Raw genomic sequence first — 23,223 nt, 5'->3', positions numbered from 1 at the left:
GCGCGGTGGTGGGCGCCTGTAGTCCCAGCTACTCAGGAGGCTGAGGCAGGAGAATGGCGTGAACCCGGGAGGCGGAGCTTGCAGTGAGCCGAGATTGCGCCACTGCACTCCAGCCTGGGCGACAGCGCGAGACTCCGTCTCAAAAAAAAAAAAAAAAAAAAACTTGGTTTCATTTGTAAAATTATATAAAATATTGTATAAAATTACCCTCAGGCTCTATGTATATGGTGGGTATGAAGCATAAATGAGTTTTGTGTTTAGACTTGAGTCCTGTCCCCAAGATATCTCATTATGTATATGTAAATATTCCAAAATCTGAAACACTTCTGGTCCCAGGCATTTCAGATAAGGGATACTCCACCTGTATAAACTTTATAAAAAACTGCATCATCATAGATTACATCTAGATTGGCACATATATTCCTGTTTTCTCTGGGAATTTGGATTTCCGTTATTACATGCGAACTCGAGCTCTTTTCTGTCTTTCTTTGGGGCTCTTTCTTGACTTGCTTTAGAAGTCCAAGTAGAACTTTTGAAAGATGGCCTTTCACACACATTTAAGGTCTTTTCAGGATTGTTAGAAGACCAAATCTCTTCCTTTCTTTTTCTCCCTGTTGTTTCTTTTGGGTTTGATATAAATATTTTCCTCAGGAAAAAAAAGGAAACTGCAATTTGAGTAATTACTTCTTTTAATAATTTTTCGTGTTTGAAATTCTCTTTCAGATTAGTTTGCATTTTTTTGTGTATGACTGCTGAATTCTGATAAAGGGAATCTTCTATATTATAATTGAGTATGTAATATTAAAGTGTGTTTCCTTTAATTTTTCTTGAGGATTTTTTCTGTTGTATATATTTGTCACAGTACACATTTGAAAAAACAAGTTTTGGTGTCTCTGTCTCTTGTTACCTAACTTACTGCCCAATAAGAATCATCACTGACCACTTTGAATGTCAGTGTGTTTTGAGGTAGGGATCAGGTGAATCCAGACTAGTGATGTTCTAGTATTGATTCTTGTGGAGTACTTCCTGACTACTGTATCATATTAAAGAATAACTGGGCCAGGCGGTGTACCTCACGCCTGTAATCCCAGCACTTTGGGAGGCTGAGGTGGGTGGATCACGAGATCAGGAGATCGAGACCATCCTGGCTAACATAGTGAAACCCCATCTCTACTGAAAATACAAAAAATTAGCCAGGTGTGGTGGCGGGTGCCTGTAGTCCCATCTACTCGAGAGGCTGAGGCAGGAGAATGGTGTGAACCTGGTAGGCGGAGCTTGCAGTGAGCCGAGATCGCACAACTGCACTCCAGCCTGGGCAACAGAGTGAGACTCCGTCTCAAACAAAAAAAGAGAAAAAAGAAAATGTTGTAAGTAGTACTATTTAAACTAGTTAGGTAAAAGTACATCCCCCATCAGTGTTTCCTACCTAAAAACCAACTTACTTAAATAGAGCTTTGAAATACTTAGAAGTCTCTTCAACCTCTGCTGTCCAAGAACTTCATCTCTTCTTTGTTTTTCCTTGGTTCTTCAATTATTTTAGTTGTCATTTTAGTTTCCAGTATCATTTATGTTTCCTTACCAAAACTCTGCTTAATAAGAGTTGCACTTTAAAGGAGAACTTAAAACATCAGCCAGTCTAAAGTGATGGGATAAAATAAAGAGTCTAGGCCAGGCACAGTGGCTCACGCCTCTAATCCCAGCTCTTTTGGAGGCCGAGGCAGGTAGATCACCTGAGGTCAGGAGTTCAAGACCAGCCTGGTCCACGTGGTGAAACCCCATCTCTACTAAAAAACATATAAAACTTAGCCGGGCGTGGTGGTGTACCTGTAAACCCGGCCGCTCGGGAGGCTGAGGCAGGAGAATCCCTTGAACCCGGGAGGTGGAGATTGCAGTGAGCTGAGGTTGTGCCATTGCACTCCAGCCTAGACAACAAGAGTGAAACTCCATCTCAAAACAAAAGAATAATAAAGAAGCTAATTTGAACCACAAGATAAAACAGAATTTTCTGAGTTCGTTACATGATTATGAAATCCACACCCAGGAACTTTGGATGATTTCATAATATCTATTACTGTCTGTCTCAGTTAACCAAGTATCCTAAGTGCTTTATGTGAAAAATTGGAACAGAACCAAGAAAAACTTACTTGGGGAGCCACTTATCAAGGGAAAAAAATAGTAAATTTTATTTTTATAGTATGAAAATTTTGATTATCCTTAAATTTTTTTTTTTTTTTTTTTTTTTTTGAGACGGAGTCTCGCTCTGTCGCCCAGGCTGGAGTGCAGTGGCCGGATCTCAGCTCACTGCAAGCTCCGCCTCCCGGGTTCACGCCATTCTCCAGCCTCAGCCTCCCGAGTAGCTGGGACTACAGGCACCCACCACCTTGCCTGGCTAGTTTTTTTTGCATTTTTTTAGTAGAGACGGGGTTTCACCGTGTTAGCCAGGATGGTCTCGATCTCCTGACCTCGTGATCCACCCGTCTCGGCCTCCCAAAGTGCTGGAATTACAGGCTTGAGCCACCACACCCGGCTGATTATCCTTACATTTTTACTTCAATTTTGGGATACTAAGCAAAGATGAAATGTTCAGGCCTTTTTTTCCCCTGGCTTCCTGGAGATGGCAGTAGAATACATACAGAAATTAAAACTGGTTTTAAGACTTGGTTTTATAGATAGAGTAGTTTATCAAAGAAAATCTCCCAAATTATTTGCTTTTCAGAAATAATACATATTTTTAAATTTTAAAAAATATATGGAATTAACTCTGTTACTCATTTCTGATCCAGAAATGTGATCCTTTTTCTCAGTCAACTTTTTTCTTAACTCTGCTGTAAACTAGCTATGTGTCCTTGAGAAAATTTCATTCATTCTTTTTTTAAAAGAGACAAGAGTCTTGCTCTGTTGCCCAGGCAGGAGTGCAGTAGCACGATCATAGCTTACTGCTTCCTTGAACTTCTGTGCTCAACTGATTCTCCCACCTCAGCCTCCTGAGTAACTAGGACTGTAGGCTTGTGCCACATGCCCAGCTAACTTTTTTTTTTAATTTGTTATAGAGTCAGGGTCTTGCTAGTTTTTCCAGGCTAATCCTGAACTCCTGGCCTTAAGTAATCTTCCCACCTCAGCCTCCCAAAATGCTGGGATTACAGACTTGAGCCATTACACCTAGCCTGAGCAAATTTCTTTATCTCGACCTTGTATTTGCCCTAAAGTTATGAGAGACTAAATCATATGCAGATAACCATTTGCTAGATTATATAGTAAAATGCTTTTAATGATAAAATTATCCTAATCCCATTTAATTTTGTTTTTAATTGAGAAGACACACTGGAGGCCTTACCTCCTGAAAATATGGTCCCTGAAACAATAGCTTGTTATTAATGCAAAACCTTGGACTCTACCCCAGATTCTACATTTTAACAAGATCACCAGATTTCTCACATGCACGTAGTTCAGGGGCAATCACATGAAACCGCACTTACTGTTGATAACAAAAATATTAGTGGATTTGAATCATTCTTACCACCAACATTGTGCCAAGCCCACTCTTTCAAGAATTAAGAAATATTTATGAAATATTTTCAAATCTGCAAATGGTAACATCTTAGTATAATTTCAAAAGTACTAATTAGCCTTATCAGTGCAAGTTAAGTACCTTAAATCATGTGTTTCTCTTTCTGCAACTGGAAATAGACTCCTGTTAAGAGCAGAGTTTTCTTTGAAGATATAGCATAAGCACAGTGAACAACATGTATTTCTTTGCTTATGCTCCCTTAGACCAGTAATAGGTACAGTCATTTTACTTATGTAGTGTCCTGACCAGTGAATTTGGATGGATAATTTGTCAGATACTTCATGTCTGAAATAAAGCCGTTAAATTGAAGATAATGACAAACAGGTTTTAATGTAGGTATTATTGCTCTTTCATTTGTAGGATGAAACAAGCTGCTCAGAGTATTTGAGCCTGAGACAGTGTGACTCATGCTTTAAAGGAGCAAAAAAATTCTACCTTTTTTATCCTCTTGAGAATGACTAGTAAAAAAGTCAGTCCTTCCCAGCATCTAGCTTTGAGCCTTTGGGCAACTATGTATGATAGGCTCTGTTGCAAGGATTCTGCTGTCATTCACATTCCCTGACAAATCAAACCTTGCCTATGTGGGGAGGTATGTCAATTTTGGTCAGAAATGGGAATGGTGAGGAGAGATCTCTTTTATCCATCCAACTTTTGGCACCAAACATTCTTCTATCCATCAGGCTTGAATGTATCCATCTTACAGTGTGAATCCTGCTGTAACTGAAAGGATGAAATAAGATTGCCCTGAAAGCATTCTGAAAGTGGCAAAGTTGGATAGGCAAATGTATTTATTATTAATAGTAAATTAGTAGAGCTTTGAAAAAGTATAATCTTGCATTGCAGCAATTTCCAGTTTATGTACTACCAAAAGTAGAGTATCAAGCTTGTTATGGAGTTGAAGCTCTGACTGAAAGTGAACTTTGTCGCTTATGGACTGAAAGTTTATTGCATTCCAACAGCTCGTTTTATGTTGGTAAGTTATACAAAAGTCTTTGTTCTCCTTTTTAATTTCCTTGTAAATTACATACTTGTAAATTCAATTATGAATACTTCTATTCTGCACTTTTTTACTTTAGTTTTTATGTATGTATGTGTTTATTTTTAGACAGGGTCTCACTCTGTTACCCAGGCTGGAGTGTAGTCATGTGATCATAGCTCACTGTAACCTCAAACTCCTGGCCTCAAGTGATCCTCCTGCTGCAGCCTTCCAAGTAGCTGGGGCTGCCGGCATGTGCTACCATGCCCAGCTAATTTTTTTGTTTTTTATTGAGATGGGGTCTCATTATGTTGCCCAGACTAGTCTTGAACTTCTGGCCTCAAGCAATCCTCCTACCTTAGCCTCCAAGAGCTCTGATATTACAGGGATGACCTACCATGCTGACCTATTTTAGAAACACTTATTTAATAGTATCATCAAAAATATACATTTGTTTTCTAAAACAAGCTTCTTTTAAGGGTACTGTTTAATTGGTTAACTATTGATCTATACATTTATTTTGAAATTTTCTTATAATGACACTGCTTTTAAAACCTCAAATATTTTGATGAAATGACTTTTTCCTTTGTTTTTGTTTTGTTTTTCTGGGGCATGGGGATTAGGCTGGAATTCAATTTGCATTGGCTCAGTTTATGTACAGTTAACATCCTCACATAATAGATTACTTACTAGGCATTATTGGTAGTATTTCCTCCCACTGGAATGTCCAGTATCGAACATCTCAATGCATCCCATAAATCTCAATCCCTCCTAATCATCTCAGACTACTCCTCTGTGTAGTCTTTTGCTTCTTTGATCTCTCAGTGCGGTCTTTTACTTCTCTGTGAATTGTTACTTTGTACTTTATTGTTCTCTCTTAACACCTATCCCTTCTTCCTGTTAAACAATAAACAGCTTAAGGTCAGAGTCTGATAAAATTCTGTATTGAGTTTAATAAAATTTTGTATTATAGTGGTTAGCTTGATTGCTTGTATGTAATAAATGCTATGAGGGTGTGTTTCTTAAAGAAAGGTTATTCACTTAAAATGTTTTTCCTGTTTTGGTTAATCAGTATTTTGTTTTCATGTTTTATGAGCGTATTAAGTAGATAATTGATTCTTTCTGCGTAACTCAAAAAAGGAAGTAGCTAAATGCACTAATTGGTGATATGCTGCCTCCCTCCTCTTCCTTCATACACATACTCGAAGTTTTTGTAGTAATTTTCAGTCTATAACCAGAATTTCAATGTTCCTCCAAAGACCTCACAATCTCAATGTTAGCTACTTGAATGCAATTTGCCAGCCACATCATTTTAGGAAAGGACCAAATAAAAACTTATGAGTGAAATTTTGTTTAAAGTACTGACAGAGAACGGAGATTCATGACCAAAAAAAAAAAAAAATTTAAGGGTTCAGTTTTTAAATGTACAGTTTAATGTCAACTGTGTGGATTACTTCATCTTAATTATTTTTTAAAATCCTAAGTAATCCTAACTGCTGATTATTCTCTGTGAATCCTATCCTCTTGTAAGCCTTTCATTTCAATGTACTGGGATAGTATTTTTGGCTTCTGTGCCAAGTGTTTGGTAAAAAGCATATATTGTATGGTTGTGGGATTTTGGTTTGTTTGGGGTTTTTTGGTGGGGTGTAGGTATGCGGGGGCGATATGTTTTAAAACACTATTTTAAAAACATCTGAGTTTTTGAGTTTTTTAAAATGTTGTTATAATACCCTTTTAATTTAAGGAAGATGTTCAAGAAAAATCACTTGAAGTGCTTTTAAAAGTGGAGATTGCTGGCCCCACCCTGGAGTGTCTGATTTACTAGGTCTGTACTGGGACCTGAGACTTTCTCAGGTGGTACTGATGCTGCTAGTTTAGGGACCACACTTTGAGAATCAATTCTATAGCTTATAGTCTCTTTTTCCAGTAGAATAAACACACTTGTGATTTGTTTGTTCGCTTTGCTTTGCTATAAACATGTTCCCCACTTTCCCTAGTTGCAGTACTCTTTTTATCTTTTCCCTATAAAAACTTCAGGATTTACTCCTTTAAGACAATTTCCCACATAGTCTCATCGCAACTTCTGCATCCACCCTCCAACCCTATAATATTTATCAATCCTATATAGTTGACATACAGGCAGTCCTCACTTGGCTCACAGTTTCAATAAGCACAAGTTTTAGTTATGACTGTGTGTTAACAGTAATTGTATAAAGTATAAGCTTCACTGCTGGCTCTTCAGTCCACAGATCACTACATAAATAACAGGCACATCATGATCAGTGACCAGTCATGTCACTTCTTTCAAAGTCTGTTTATAATTGGTTATTGTGTACCCATTGAGCTCATGCACAGAAAGCAGAGTGTGCAGTTGTGTTGACTCTTTGTCTCCCAGTGATACACCCATGTGATATTTTACCAAAGTAGGTAATCAAAAGAATTGGCCAACAAATATTAAAGCAAAGAAACAAAAGGGGATACTGCCAGAAGTGAAATTTGAGTGGAACATAAATGGAATTACAGAGGAAATAGCAGAGACTGGGAATGTTGGCACTGCTATTGTTCCAGTGACTCTAGATTTGCTGCTGCCAGACAAACTTAGTGAAAGCGTTGTGACATAAAGGATGAACAAGTGACACTGGCATAAGATTTTACACTAAACAAACTCCTGAAGATAATTTCATGATATTGAGAGCACAAAGGATACAGTGTCGGAAGCTGATCCTTAGGAATATAACGGTTCACCATGGCATTGAAAAGATGCATCCAGCCAGGTGAGGTGGCTCACGCTTGTAATCCCAGCACTTTGGGAGGCCGAGGCGGGTGGATCATTTGAGGTCAGAGTTAAAGACTGGCCTGGCCAACATGGTGAAACCCTGTCTCTACTAAAAATATAAAAAATTAGCTGGGCAGTAGTCACTTGTGCCTGTAGTCCCAGCTACTCAGGAAACTGAGACAGGAGAATCACATGAGCCTGGGAGGCGGAGGTTGCAGTGAGCCAAGATCACACCACTGCACTCCAGCCTGGCCAACACAGTGAGACCCTGTCTCAAAAAAGAAAAAGAAAAGATGCATTCTTCCTAATAACAAGTTGTGCAAGAAGGTAACAAGCACTCTTCAAACTGCTCTTGACTAACGTTTCATAAAGAAATAAAACACTTTAGTGTTTTGAATTAAAGTGTACTAAAATATTTTACTGTTCTGTTCATTTTCCTGTATATTTATGATTGATAGTTTATAGTGTTTTGACAAAAATTTCAAAGGTAACCAAGCAGTTGTAATTTTCCCCATTGATTGTTAAAATTGTAGGGTTTCAGCCTGTATGGTCATTTTTATGGTCCCCACACTGCATGCAAAGCAAGGAATCACTATACACATATGAATGCATGTATGCTTGTATATGTTTATGTGCATATATGTATGAATGAATGCTTATATATAAAGTCTTTATTTTTATTATACATAGATTTTATTTGTCCTCTCTAAATCAGTGCTTTCCAACCTTGATGCAGATAAATATTTGTACAGCACACTGTGATATATGAGAGATTGCTTGTAGCTGAAGGGCAATAGCCAGGGAGCTTTTGCCATCCCCAGCATTGCTTAGCTGCCTGAAGGGCTGAGGTGATAAGTATCTGAAGCACATATATATCTTATTTGAGGCCAACAGATTAGAAAGCTCCAATGTTGAGAGAGTTGTGAACTCCTTGAGGAGGTAGATCCTCAGAGCACTTAGTATGGTATTATCTGTATAGTTATTTTTGACAGACCATAATTGACACATACTATAATACTTTTTTAAATGAATTTCTTTCAAAAGGTAAGAACTATTAGTCTTCTCAAAGACATAATTAGTAAATATCTAAAAGTTATGCTTAATATTTCCTTTCTGTGGTTATTAAATCATTACAATGTGTCTTTGTTATTAGAAATGCCACTGTGTAATGAGTGTAATGAGTGTATGAGCATAAAGCAAATGAAAGGGGGCTTGGTAAGAAAATGAAACATTAAATTATGTGCATTTTTAATTGTCCCAGTGATTGACATCAGCTTTCCAGGTAATTTGTTTTGAGACCTAAATATTAGGAGTTAAAAAGATAAAAACAATTTGTTTTCAACATTGATACGTGTTAAATTCTCATCATGCCAGTTGATGTTTTTAACTATGGTACAGTACCTACGATTTTTGTGTTGCCTTGATCATATAACATTTAACCCGGAACTATCTTTTATGTCACTCTTCCTTGGTATATTTCAGGACCTTAGTATCAGCTCTCAACCTGTTTTGTTTTAGAACATATGCATTACTTTTTAAAACAAAAGCATCATATTGAGAATTTGCTGTTTTGTTTTTTGGAATTCTAGATTCACATTGTGTTTGTAAAAAAAAGTAAGAGTCGGGGCCGGGTGCTGTTGCCCACACCTGTAATCTTAGCACTTAGGGAGTCCAAGGCAGGTGGATTGCTATAGGCCAGGAGTTCGAGACCAGCCTGGCCAACATGATGGAACCCCACCTCTACCAAAAATACAAAAAAAAAAAAAAAAGATAGCTGGGAGTGGTGGCGCACAACTGTAGTCCTAGCTACTCAGGAGGCTAAGGCACAAGAATAGCTTGAACCTCAGAGGCAGACGTTACAGTGAGCCAGGATTTCGCTATTGCACTCCAGCCCAGGAGACAGAGCAAGACTCTGTCTAAAATAAATAAATAAATGAATAAGACTTTGGCCAGGCTCAGTGACTCATGCCTGTAATCCCAGCACTTTGGGAGGCTGAAGCAGGTGGATCACCTGACGTCAGGAGTTCAAGACCAGCCTCACCAATGTGATGAAACCCAGTATCTACTAAAGATACAAAAAGTTAGCCGGGCCTGGTGGTGGGCACCTGTAATCCCGTCTACATGGCAGGCTGAGGCAGGAGAATCGCTTGAACCCAGGAGGCGGAGGTTGCAGTGAGCCAAGATCATGCCTCTGCACTGCAGCCTAGGCAACAAGAGCGAAACTTTGTCTCAAAAAGTAAGACTTGGAACTGACTGCTTTGATTTTTTTTTTTTTTTTAACTGTAGGAAATCTTACAGTGTGCTTTAATAAATTTTTTTTTTTTTTGAGACAGAGTCTTACTCTGTCGCCCAGGCTGGAGTGCAGTGGCACTGTATCGGCTCACTGCAACCTCCGTCTCCTGGGTTCAAACAATTGTCCTGTGTCAGCCTCCCAAGTAGCTGGGATTACAGGCGCCCACCACCATGCCTGGCTAATTTTTTAATATTTTTAGTAGAGGTGAGGTTTCACTATGTTGGCCAGGCTGGTCTCGAACTCCTGACCTCAGGTGATCTGCCTGCCTCAGCCTCCCAAAGTGCTGGGATTACAGGTATGAGCCACTGTCTCAGCCTAATTAAAAAATATGAAGCCAGATTTTCATAATCTAATTTTTACCTTCAGAACCAAGTGTGTCTTAGAAAGCCCCTGTACATTTGATTTTATCTGCTTGTTTTCATAATATGTACTTATTTCTCCTCAAAAACGCCATACAAATGTAACTTTAATAGGAATTAGAAACACCAGTATTTTAATACTTGTTGTTCATAAATTGTAGGCTTTCAAATGATTTTGTATGTTTGGACATGTGTAAACTTTTATATATTCAGCAAATATTTTAGAATGAATATAAATGTTTTATAATCTGAATTATGTCATTTTAAAATATAGCTGTACTTAAGACTTAATAAAATGTGTATTTCTACTAAATATAAAATTTATTTACAGTTATTAAAATTTGTAAAAGCATCTTTAAGGAGACAGGATAACTTGGTTTTTTGTTTTCTAAATACTGCAATTGCTTGTTCTTTTTAAGTTTGATATTTTATTTTAGGACATATTGATGCATTTACTTCAAAACTTTTTCTGCTGGAAGAAATTACTTCAGAAGAATTAAAAGAAAAGCTTTCAGCACTCAAGTAAGAAAGTTTACTTTGTGGTGAGAATTGAAAAACTTGTTAATGTGATCATTAATTTTTCTTTAAATATTGTTTAAGCTTAAAGTATTTTCAAGACTTTTAATCCTTTTATGTATAGAGGTCTCATTGCACCCAGTTTTGTTTTGTCTTGTTTTTGTTCTTTGTGTTTTTGAGACAGAGTCTCTTTCTGTCACCCAGGCTGGAGTGCAGTGGTGTGATCTCGGCTCACTGCAGCCTCAGCCTCCCTGGTTCAAGGGATCCTCCCACCTCAGCCTCCCGAGTAGGGACTACAGGCATGCACCAGCATGCCCAGCTCATTTTTGTATTTTTCGTAGAGACAGGGTTTCACCATGTTGCCTAGGCTGTTTTCAAACTCCTGAACTCAAGCAATCTGCCTGCCTCAGGCTCCCAAAATGCTGGGATTACAGGCATGAATCACCATGCCTGAGCAGCAGTATGTTTTGTTTTGTTTTTGTTTATTGATAGATGACGGTTATATATATTTTGGGGTACATGTGATTTTTTTTTTTTTTTTTTTAGATGGAGTTTCACTCTTTTTCCCCAGGCTGGAATGCAATGGTGCAATCTTGGCTCACTGCAACCTCCACCTCCCGGGTTCAAGCAATTCTACTGCCTCAGCCTCCCGAGTAGCTGGGATTATAGGCATGCACCACCATGCCCAGCTAATTTTGTATTTTTAATAGAGATAGGGTTTCTCCATGTTGGTCAGGCTGGTCTCAAACTCCCGATCTTAGGTGATCTGCCCACCTCGGCCTCCCAAAGTGCTGAGATTACAGGTGTGAGCCACCATACCCAGCCTTACATGTGGTATTTTAATACCTATATACAATGTGTAATGACCAAATCAAGATAATTGGAATATCCTTCACCTCAAACATTTATCTTTGTGTTAGTAACATTACAATTCTTCCCTTCTAGCTATTTTGATATATACACTAAATTATTATGAATTGTAATTTCCCTACTATGGTATTGAATACTAGAAGTTACTCCTCCTGTCTAACCCCTTAACCAACTTCTCATTTCTCCCATCCATTTCCTTCTCAGCCTCTTGTAACTGCTATTCTGTATCTCCATGAGATCCACTTTTTTTAGCTTCCACATATGATTGACAGCATGCAGTATTTGTCTTTCTGTGCCTGGTTTATGTAACGACTTCCAGTTCTATCCATGATGCAAATACCAGAATTTCATTTCTTTTTTTTCCCTTTTTTTTTTTTGAGACGGAGTCTCGCTCTGTCGTGCAGGCTGGAGTGCAGTGGCCGGATCTCAGCTCATTGCAAGCTCCGCCTCCGGGGTTCACGCCATTCTCCTGCCTCAGCCTCCCGAGTGGCTGGGACTACAGGAGCCCGCCACCTCGCCCGGCTAGTTTTTTGTATTTTTTTAGTAGAGACGGGGTTTCACCGCGTTAGCCAGGATGGTCTCGATCTCCTGACCTTGTGATCCGCCCGTCTCGACCTCCCAAAGTGCTGGGATTACAGGCTTGAGCCACTGCACCCGGCCAGAATTTCATTTCTTTTATGGCTGAATATACCTGTGTGTGTGTGTGTGTGTGTGTGTGTGTGTGTGTGTGTGTGTGTGTGTGTCTGTAATCACATTTTCTTTATTCATTCATCCATTGATGGAGCCCAGACCCAATTTGTGATCCGTTTATATTATCTCCATCTCCAAATTAAATATAATGCCAGCAGCACCAGCCCTTCTACTTAAGACAAGGGAGGCTACAGCCAAAGTGGCCACTGTGCATGGGAAGCAAACATTTTACTCCATTACAGGAAAGGGAAAGGATAGTACAGTGAAAAACTCTGACAGTCTAACTTCTCAAAGTTTGCCCTTCTACTAAGCGTTACTATACACGAGACTGAAATGAATTTATCGTGCTCAGAACTCTAAATGTCTAAATGCAAAGGAAAATAACTTATGAATATTATCTCATTTTCATCTCACAAATTCCTAGGAAAGGCTAGTGGTAGTATTATCTCCATTTTTTATATGAGGAAATATTAGAGTGGTGTTCCCTAGAGCACACGGCTAAGCTAGTTGCAGCCTTGGCAGTTAATATGTTTGATTCCTACTTAAGAGAAGAAATGGTTCTGACTTCTACTAGCTGCATAGTTCCAGCCTTCACAGGCTTGACATAGTTTTTTAAGGGTCCCAGATCCAAATTTGAACTCTCTGCCTGCTTCAGTATGTCTGCTTCTATTACAAGGACTGCTTCTCTTGAACAGTAACTCTTTTTTACATATGTGAATAGAAAAGCTTTTCCATACCCTAGTCTGTACCTGCCTTGCTTTTCCCAAAGAAAAACATTTTTTAAAAAAAGAAAGGAGGAGGTCGGGCACAGTGGCTCATGCCTGTAATCCCTGCACTTCGGGAGGCTGTGTCAGGCAGATCACTTGAGGTCAGGAGTTCGAGACCAGCCTGGACAACATGGTGAAACCCCATCTCTACTAAAAATACAAAAATTAGCCAGGCGTGGTGGTGGACATCTGCAATTCCAGCTACTTGGGTGGCTGAGGCAGGAGAATGGCTTGAACCCAGGAGGTGGAGGTTGCAGTGAGCCGAGATCGTGCCACTGCACTCCAACCTGGGCAAAAAGAATGAGACTCCGTCTCAAAAAAATAAAAATAGGGAGGGAGAGAGAGAGAGAAGAAAAGAAAAAAAGAAAAAGAAAAGAAAGAAAGGACCGATGGACGGACTTCAGGTCTAGAAGAACTACTGAAGAAATTCTTAAAATAATACCTGTATTTGGCCAGGCGCGGTGGCTCAGGCCTGTAATCCCAGCACTTTGGGAGGCCGAGGTGGGTGGATAACGTTAGGAAATCAAGGCCAGCCTGTCTAACATGGTGAAACCCCATCTCCACTAAAAATACAAAAAATTAGCCGGGCGTGGTGGCAGGCGCCTATAGTCCCAGCTACTCGGGAGGCTGAGGCAGGAGAAGGGTGTGAACCCGGGAGGCAGAACTTGTAGTGAGCCAGGATCACGCCACTGCACTCCAGCCTGGGCTACAGAGCGAGACTGTCTCAAAAAAAAAAAACCTGTATTTCCCTTTAGCTATCCTATCACGAGTGAGTGGCTTCTCTGTCATCACAGGTTTAACATACCTGTCAATTTTTTTGGAAGCTAATTCACCACCATCTCTGAAAGACAAACTCTTAGGTATATTAGCTTTACTAAAGACCTCTTATCTTTTTTTTTTTTTTTTTTTTGAGGTGGAGTCTTGCTCTGTTGCCCAGACTGGAGTACAGTGGCGCGATCTCGGCTCACTGCAAGCTGTCCCTCCCGGGTTCACGCCATTCTCCTGTCTCAGCCTCCCGAGTAGCTGGGACTACAGGCAACCACCACCACGCCCGGCTAATTTTTTGTATTTTTAGTAGAGACAGGGTTTCACCATGTGAGCCAGGATGGTCTCGATCTCCTGACCTCATAATCCGCCCACCTCGGCCTCCCAAAGTGCTGGGATTACAGGCTTGAGCCACCGTGCCCGGCTGCTTTTTTTTTTTTTTTAAGTATATAATTTGAACATAAAATAGTGATCTCTTTACAACTGCTCTGACTCACAAAAAGCCAAATACATTATGATAATGAAAGGAAATCATGAAATGACAAAAATTGGCCGGACGCCGTGGCTCATGCCTGTAATCCCAGCACTTTGGGAGGCCAAGGCAGGTGGATGACCTGAGGTCAGGAATTCAAGACCAGCCTGGCCAACATGGTGAAACCCCATCTCTACTAAAAATACAAAAAATTAGCTGGGCGTGGTGATGCATGCCTGTAGTCCCAGCTATTTGAGAGGCTGAGGCAAGAGAATCACTTGATTCTGGGAGGTGGAGGTTGCAGTGAGCAGAGATCACGTCACTGCACTCACTCCAGCCTAGTCTACACAGCAGGACTCTGTCTCAAAAAAAAAAAAAAAAAAGAGGAAATGGCAAAAATTAAGTAAATATCATAATTTAATCCTAATAGAAATAAGTTTCAATATGTTTTGTTTTACATTATCTCATCTGCTGTTTTTGTTGTTGTTATTGAGGGCATTTCTCTGTCTGAGGAGCTATAATTGCTAAAAGTAAGTTTTTTGCAGTTTCATTTTACATGAATTTCTTTTGTTTCTTAGGATTTCCAATTTATTTAACATCCTCCAACACATTCTAAAGAAATTAAGTAGGTAAGTATTTTTTAGGCATTTTGCTTTGATATGTCTGATTTTCTTAGATGAAAATTCTTAGAAACTTTGAAAATGTGCTGTTAGGAATAGAGACTAAATAACCTAGAAATGCAAAAATTATTATGTCAAATGTAAAAATTTATATTGTAAAAATATAAGATAATATGATAGTATCTGGCTTTAATGAGCTTGCAATTACATTTTCCTGTAAGTCTATTATTGTGTTGTTTTTCTATTGCAGCTGTAACACATTGCCACTAACTTGGTGGCTTAAAACAAAACAAATTTATTCTCTTTTTAGTTCTGGAGGTCAGAAATCCAAAATCAGTTTCACCGGGTAAAAGTCAACAGGGCTGGTCCTTTCTGAAGACTGAGGAAAGAATCATTTCTTTACCTTTTTCAGTTTCTAGTGACCACCTGTATTCCTTGACTTGTGGCTCTTTCCTCCATCATCAGGGCATGTCACTTGGATCTCTGTGTCCACATCACATTGCCTTCTCCCCTTTTGTGGTAATATCTTCCTCTGCCTCCCTTTTATAAGGTTCCTGGTGATTACTTTAGGCCTTCTCACATAATTTGGGATAATCCCCTCATCTCAAAATCCTTAATTTAATCACACCTGCAAAACCATTAAATGTAATACAGTCACAGGTTCTGGTGATTAGCATATGGATATCATGGTGGGGGACCATTATTCAGCCCACCATGGCTATATTATTTTCACTTTCAAGACTAAAAAAAAGATCATAGAGGCCGAGCACAGTGGCTCACACCTGTAATCCCAGCACTTTGGGAGGCTGAGGCAGGTGGATCACGAGGTCAGAAGATCGAGACTATCCTGGCCAACATGGTGAAACCCCGTCTCTACTAAAAATACAAAAAAAATTAGCTGGGTGTTGTGGTGTGCACCTGTAATCCCAGCTACTCAGGAGGCTGAGGCAGGAGAATCACTTGAACCCGGGAGGCAGGATTGCAGAGCTGAGATGTGCCACTGCACTCTAGCCTGGGCGACAGAGTGAGACTCCCTCTCAAAAAAAAAAAAAAAAAGAAAGAAAGAAAGAACATAGAGCTAAATGAACAGTCATTTAGATCCATGGCAAGTCTTAGAATATGGATTTTTCCCCAGTGATACATCAAACTATTTTGTTATATGAATGTTTGCATTCCTTCTCTTATGCCCTTACCAAAGGTTAAACTTGAAAACAACTTGAATCTGAACTTACAGTCAAAATCTCAAAGTTCTAGTTCTGAAGAATTCTGTTATCCAACCTGATGTCAGTTTACTTATTTGTAAAATGATGGTGTCAAGTGCAATAACTTCCTAGGTACTTTTCAGTTCTGATATTCTGTGATTATGTGACAGGATTTTTGTTTTATATATTCTGTTCTTCATGTTACATATAAAGCTTTTGCATGAAATTTGCCAGATGTTTTTTGAAATTTTATTATCAATATTTTATTTAGTTTGTGTATTAGCTTTATATTGTGGCTATAACAAATTACCACAAAATTAATGTTATAAAACAACACAAATTTATTATTTTGCAGTTCTCAAGTCAGAGGTCTAACAGGGTTCACTGAGTCAAAATCAGGGCATTGGCAAAGCTACATTCCTTTCTGTAGGCTCTGGGAAGAATCTATTCCTTGCCTTTTGTAGCTTCTAGAGGCCATCTGCATCCCTTGGCTTGTAGCTCCCTTCCTCCATCTTCAAAGTTACAAAGCCAAGTTAAGTCACATCTCCCTCTGAGTCTCTTCTGCCTTCTTCTTCCATATTTAAGGGCTATTGTGATTAGTAAAATTTGACCATTTTAAAGTCAGTTGATTAGCAACCTTAATTCCATGTGCTACCTTAATTCCCTTTGGCCATGTAACATATTCGTAGGTTCCAGGTTTGGAACGTAAACATTTTTAGGAGGCCATTATTCCACCTACCATAGTTTATATTCATCCATATACATTAGACATGTACGGCACTTGTAAGATACTCCTTCTTAGAGTATCTCTCATTCTCCATGAATTAAATATTAATACATTCTTCTGTAAACGAAAGCTTTCTTCATTTTTAGTGGAGGTAGTTAAGATACATGATTTTCATTGATTGAAGCTCAATCTTTGAAATGTTACTTATTCCTATCAAATAATTATTCATTTCTTTATATGGAAATATGAAAGTTATTGGGAAAAAAATTTCCAGAGGATAAGAGCAATTGTCAACACCTATTTTCAGTTTAAAAATTGATGAAAATGTAACTTAATAGGTTTATAGGCAAATCTTTATAGCTAAAGTATGATAAATCTTTCTTTTTTAATAATATATTGTGGTAAAGAACGGATGTTCTCCTTAACATCTTTGATCCAGAGGACTGTGTAATCCCAAGAAAGCACAATGTATTTATTCATATCCCTTTAGTTCTTTATGATGTACACTGAATTATTTAAAGCTTTCTAAGGAGAAAGGAAAAATGTGGTTTTGATGTTCAGCATAGCTGGTTATTGCTACAGTAGAGGATCGTGATTAAGGGTGTGGCCTGTGGAGTTCAAATGCCTGGGTTTATATCTAAGCCTACACTCAGAACTTTGGGCAAATTGCTTAGCATCTCTAATTTGTTTATTTATCACCCTAAATATGCCTTGAAGGTTTATTGTGGAAGATCTAATGAGAAAATAGATGTGAAGCTATAATACAGTAGTTGGCTCATAATAAACATTTAATACCTGCTAGCTGCTGTTGTCTCTGTTATCCTCATAGCACCTCATGTTGTATCGTGATTGTTCCATTGACTGTTTCTTCCACTTTATTTTAAACTACTCAATGTAGCAAACATGTCACCTTCACTTTTGTATCTAGTCATCTGTCTATTATTAGGTACAAAATAGTTGCAGTGTTAAATGAATGAAAATGCTGTAGGAATGCTTTTCAGTATAGATACCTATAAATGTCTAATCTATGGATTAGAGAATTAGGCACACTCTTTGTTTCCCATTAAATGAAAACTTACAAATTGCTATAAAAGCAAAAAGAAAATGATCAACTATTCTGAACTTTGGAGTAAGAATTAAAATTAGTTGCTTAAAAAGCATAAAAATAGTTTTAAAGATTTCTTAAATCTTATTTTATCATAAGTTTTAGAGGTGGTGTGATCTTCTCATAATTTTCAGTTTTACTAATAGATTATGATTAAGAAAGTGCTGTTGAAATTGACACAGCCAGTGGGTTGAGTTTCATTGTGTGGATTTAGCTTGCAGGAGGGTTCCTACTTGTTATCTCATGCAGCAGAAGATTCTTCACTCCTGATCTATAAGGCCTCTGATGGAAAAGTTACTAGGACAGCATACAATTTGTATAAAACACATTGCGGCCTTCCTGGTGTACCTTCCAGTCTCTCAGTTCCCTGGGTCCCATTAGATCCCAGCCTGTTATTACCATATCATATCCATCATGGAAGAATACCTTGTACTTTTCCACCTAAATCACTGGATACCACAACACAACAAAAGGTAAGATCTTTTTTGAAGTTAAAGGTTCATTAGGTTGTTTATTATTCGTCTGTTTCACAGACTTTACCATATTTCAACCTGATGTTCTCATTGTCATATTAATCACAGCACCATTCTAAAAACTATATCCACAGGAAGGATAAAGTTGTATGCCGTAGTGAGTCCAGTCTACATGGTAGTGGAACTTTCTATTTTTGCAAGATTTATAAGTCAACTAAAGAAAACTCTCAGCCGGGCGCAGTGGCTCAAGCCTGTAATCCCAGCACTTTGGGAGGCCGAGACAGGCGGATCACGAGGTCAGGAGATCAAGACCATCCTGTCTAACACGGTGAAACCCCGTCTCTACTAAAAAAATACAAAAAACTAGCCGGGCGAGGTGGCGGGCGCCTGTAGTCCCAGCTACTCGGGAGGCTGAGGCAGGAGAATGGCGTGAACCCGGGAGGCGGAGCTTGCAGTGAACTGAGATCCAGCCACTGCACTCCAGCTCGGGGGACAGAGTGAGACTCCATCTCAAAAAAAAAATAAAAAAGAAAACTGTCTTAGCTTACACAGTGGGTGTGTGGGTAAGGCATCCAAGTAGTTAAATCCTTATATTCCTATGAAAAGCAAAATTGTGGGGGTTTTTTAAAATTTTTATTTATATATACTGAGTTTCATTTCATTAAGTATTTTAGGCAATTTGCAGAAGAGTACATGTAATAAATTATGATGTAATTAAACTTTTTATTTTATTTTATTTTATTTTTGAGACGGAGTCTCACTTCCAGGCTGGAGTGCAGTGGCTCGATCTCAGCTCACTGCAAGCTCTGCCTCCCAGGTTCATGCCCTTCTCCTGCCTCAGCCTCCCAAGTAGCTGGGACTACAGGCGCCCGCCACCATGCCTAGCTAATTTTCTTATTTTTAGTAGAGACGGGGTTTCACCGTGTTAGCCAGAATAGTCTCGATCTCCTGACCTTGTGATCCGCCTGCCTCAGCCACCCAAAGTGCCGGGATTACAGGTGTGAGCCACCACGCCTGGCCAACATTGTTAATTAGGATGAGGAAAAAGAAGTATTAGTAGTTTGTGAACAGAGTGTCTAATTAAAAATACAACTAAAGTATTAAGGACTAAATTGTGTTTTGATAAGTATTATGTAACTCCGTATTTACTGAATTACAATTAATATAGAATCCTTGCCAGAAGTAACAGTTGAATGACATTATCTGAAACTTATAAACCCATAGCTAGAGATATTCTCTGCTATGTCACTCATTCTGTATATTGTGTAGGAAATTCCAGTTCGAGTTTAGTTGTTAGAAAAGTTTTGCACTCGGCTGGGTGCGGTGGCTCACGCCTATAATCCCAGCACTTTGGGAGGCCAAGGTGGGTAGATCATTTGAGGTCAGCAGTTTGAGACCAGGCTGGCCAACATGGTGAAACCCCATCTCTACCAAAAATTAGCCGAGCGTCATTAGCCTCTCCAGTAGCTCTCCAGCTACTGGAGAGGCTAAGGCAGGAGAATTGCTTGAACCCGGGAGGCAGAGGTTGCAGTGAGCCAAGATCACTATACTGCACTCCAGCCTGGACGACACAGTGAGACTCTGTCTCAAAAAAGAAAAAAAAAGAAAAGGAAAGAAAAAAGTTTTGCTCTCTACAAATGATTCTGAATGTGTTCAGGAGACAAAATCCAGTATATTTTCCTTACTTACTGCCAAAAGTGTTTGAGTCAGAATTATTGTCTGAATGTTATCTTCTCATTATGGTTGCCCCAGAGCGTCTATCACTTGTATATTCTTCCTTTTCACTGTCTATATTTTACTGAATTAATCGGTAAATGTCCTCAAATCCTTATGAGAAACAACTGGAATGCAAATAGTGAGGATTGTTAAATAATTTAAAGTAAACAGGGTTGTTTGTTTATGTCTTTCAGTTCTCCACCCTAAGTTACTGTTTGGGAGTATCCTTTTAGAAATGAGAACTCCTTGTACATTCCTACTTAGCTTTGGCCAAGAAAGTACAAATGTTAAGTTGGGACAAGTGAAAGAATGGAGAAAGTTACTTGTTAGCATTTTAAGCTATTTTATCTTCAGTTTTGGTTGTCTGTTTCCAGTTTATTGGAAGTAGTCACTTTTATAACCTAAGGAAACGTTTTCTTAAGTAACTTAAAAATAATTGAAGAACTGTTTTTGAAGGATCTGTTTTTCTAGGAGAGTGATTTCCTTTTAATTTAGAAACACTGATTATAGTCTCTCACCTATAACCTGTAATTCTGTGTGGGGGTGGCTTATTCCTTTTTAGTGAAAATGAACAGTTTAATACCTTGGAATTGAACAACTTTAAGTGAAAGGAAAAATGTATTATGTGTGTGCAAGGTATTTCTAAAAAAAATGAGTAATATACTGTCCTTATTGATATAGACTGACACTAAAATAGTGTTGAATGCTTTATACTTCGGAAATACTTTAATGATTTGATTCTTTTTTAAATGTGGTCTAAAATGTGCTTTAGTACAGTAAGAACACAATTTATAGTCGTGTATCAGTTAACGACAGGGATAAATTCTGAGAAATGCAGCACTAGGCAATTTTGTCTTTGTGTAAATATCATAAGCTTACTTACACAAACCTAGAGGGTGTAGTCTACTACACACCTAGGCCATATGGTATAGCCTATTGCTCTTAGGTAGTCTACAGACCTGTACACCATGTTGCTGTACTGAATACTGTATGCAGTTGTAATACACTGGTATTTGCATGTCTAAACATAGACAAGGTAATACATTGCACTGTTATATTCTAACAGCTGCGACATCACTAGATGATAGAAATTTTTCAGCTCCGGCCGGGCGCGGTGGCTCAAGCCTGTAATCCCAGCACTTTGGGAGGCCGAGACGGGCGGATCACGAGGTCAGGAGATCGAGACCATCCTGGCTAACACGCTGAAACCCCATCTCTACTAAAAATTACAAAAAACTAGCCGGGCGAGGTGGCGGGTGCCTGTAGTCCCAGCTACTCGGGAGGCTGAGCCAGGAGAATGGCATGCACCCGGGAGGCGGAGCTTGCAGTGAGCTGAGATCCGGCCCCTGCACTCCAGCCTGGGTGACAGAGCAAGACTCCGTCTCAAAAAAAAAAAAAAAAAAAAAAGAAATTTTTCAGCTCCATTATAATCTTTTGGGACCACTGTTATACATGCAATTCATTTTGACCAAAATGTGACTGTATTTGGAAAAGGAGAAATTCCATATGTTCACAATTTGGCTACATAATAACAATCCAATTACATGTGTATCACGGAGTGTGCTTTATGCATTCAGTCCAAGAACAAATACTTAACGAGATTATCCAGGCCCAGGTTGTTGCAGAGCCCAGCATTAGGTACAGTGGACAATTAGATAACTAATACTTGGTTTGATATATTTTTGAAAGCCAGTGGAAAGTTTTTGGTGATCTACTCACCTCCCCACAATCCAGCCCTATATTTGAGAGGAATTACCCCATCTTCCTCCCTACCTCCTAGCCAGGCCATTGGAATGGGCCTTCTAGTCCCAACCAATCTAAGCACAAATATGGATTCTGGTTTTGGCAGCAATGGTGAGATCACAGCTTTCAGGAAACCAGGGAAGTAAGACCTATATGAAATAGAAATCATCTGCCCATTTTCATGGTGTAAAAATGTATTCAAACATTTTTGCCTCTACTGTGATCACATAGTCACAAGTCCACTTGAACTCAGATCTCATCCTTGGATAGTACCTTTGGTACTAACCCTGAGAGATGCCAGTAGAGCCTGCTTCTGCCTCCTACTGCATCAAGCAGACATTCTATTTAAGGGTCCCATTTGCTGCCTGGGCTACTTTTGACTTCTGCTTCCAGTCTTCTTGCAACAGCTTCACACTTAGTCTTTTTCTCTTTCTACAGCTTCTGTAATAAACATTCATTTTACACATTCAAACACACACAGTCTTGCAGTGGAAGTTTTCAAAATGCTTGCTTTTCTCAAAGATTTTAACACATAGAATTAGCGTGGTCAGTATACCTTTATAGGAAATACCAGCTGAGTGAGGAGTAGTATAGATTATCCAAAAGTCACCGCACTTTTCTAATCAGTATATTACAAAAGTTCATCAGATTCACACAGACAAATCTTTACTCAGTTTGTCTTTTCTGGTCACGTAAATGTAAACCAAAAAAAAATGCTTTTTAAAGGAACAATAGATATTAAATAAGGGAAGCCAGAGTCTGAGCCATTCTCAGTGAGTCTGTAACCCCTTGGAGCAAATGCCAGTAGTATTTCTGTTGGGCTAGCATTATAAAGAGAGAGTGCTTGGAGTTACACTATCACCCATCAGTCCCAGGCCTGAAATTCACTGGACAGGATATGAAGAAATAGAAGAGAACAAGGTGACTAGGGAAAATAAAGGCAGATATGGGCAGGCTCTGTGGAAATAGTTTCAGGCTGTACAGCTTTGGTCCTTCTCTGTGAGATTGGCCTTCTCCATTACTCTTTTTATAGATCACATCTTTAACATGACTACATAGCAAGGGATTGTGTCTTAAGAATAGACCACCTTGGCTGGGCGCGGTGGCTCATGCCCATAATCCCAGCACTTTGGGAGGCCGAGGCGGGCGGATCACTTGAGGTCAGGAATTCCAGACCAGCCTAAACATGGTGAAACCCCATCTCTACTAAGAATACAAAAGTTAGCCAGGCGTGGTGACACACACCTGTAATCCCAGCCGCTCGGGAGCCTGAGTCAGGAGAATCACTGGAACCCAGGTGGTGGAGGTTGTAGTGAGCAGAGATCGTGCCAACTGCCCTCCAGCCTGGGCGACAGAGTGAGACTCTGTATCAAAAGAAAAAAAAAATAGACCCACCTCTCTTCGTTTGACTGTGTGAGCTAGAAAGTGAGGGTAAGGAAGGGTAGACTTGAAGGTAGAACCACAGCAAAGTTTCTTCCCCTACTCTAACCCCCTCTTCCCGTTTGCCCATCCTCTATATTCCCCCTTCCAGTTTTTTTTTTTTTTTTTTTTTTTTTTTTTTTTTTAGTGTAGTAGTCTTTGCACC

The 23,223-nt window shown here is 39.2% G+C and overlaps 1 protein-coding gene across 3 annotated transcripts in view; it reads left to right on the top strand.

Moving 5' to 3' along the window:
• Positions 1–23,223, top strand: part of ICE2 (interactor of little elongation complex ELL subunit 2) — a 57,213-nt gene that overhangs the window by 32,200 nt on the left and 1,790 nt on the right. For all 3 annotated transcript variants that reach the window (XM_025389588.1, XM_025389586.1, XM_025389587.1), the window contains 4 exons: positions 4,412–4,541; positions 10,410–10,494; positions 14,631–14,681; positions 17,921–18,179. In XM_025389588.1, coding sequence (XP_025245373.1) covers positions 4,412–4,541; positions 10,410–10,494; positions 14,631–14,681; positions 17,921–18,179 — 525 coding nt within the window. The remainder of the gene's footprint in view (positions 1–4,411; positions 4,542–10,409; positions 10,495–14,630; positions 14,682–17,920; positions 18,180–23,223) is intronic.

This window comes from Theropithecus gelada, chromosome 7a, assembly GCF_003255815.1.
Source record: "Theropithecus gelada isolate Dixy chromosome 7a, Tgel_1.0, whole genome shotgun sequence".
In the NCBI taxonomy this organism is placed as follows: Eukaryota; Metazoa; Chordata; class Mammalia; order Primates; family Cercopithecidae; genus Theropithecus; species Theropithecus gelada.
This window is presented reverse-complemented; position numbering and strand designations above follow the sequence as displayed.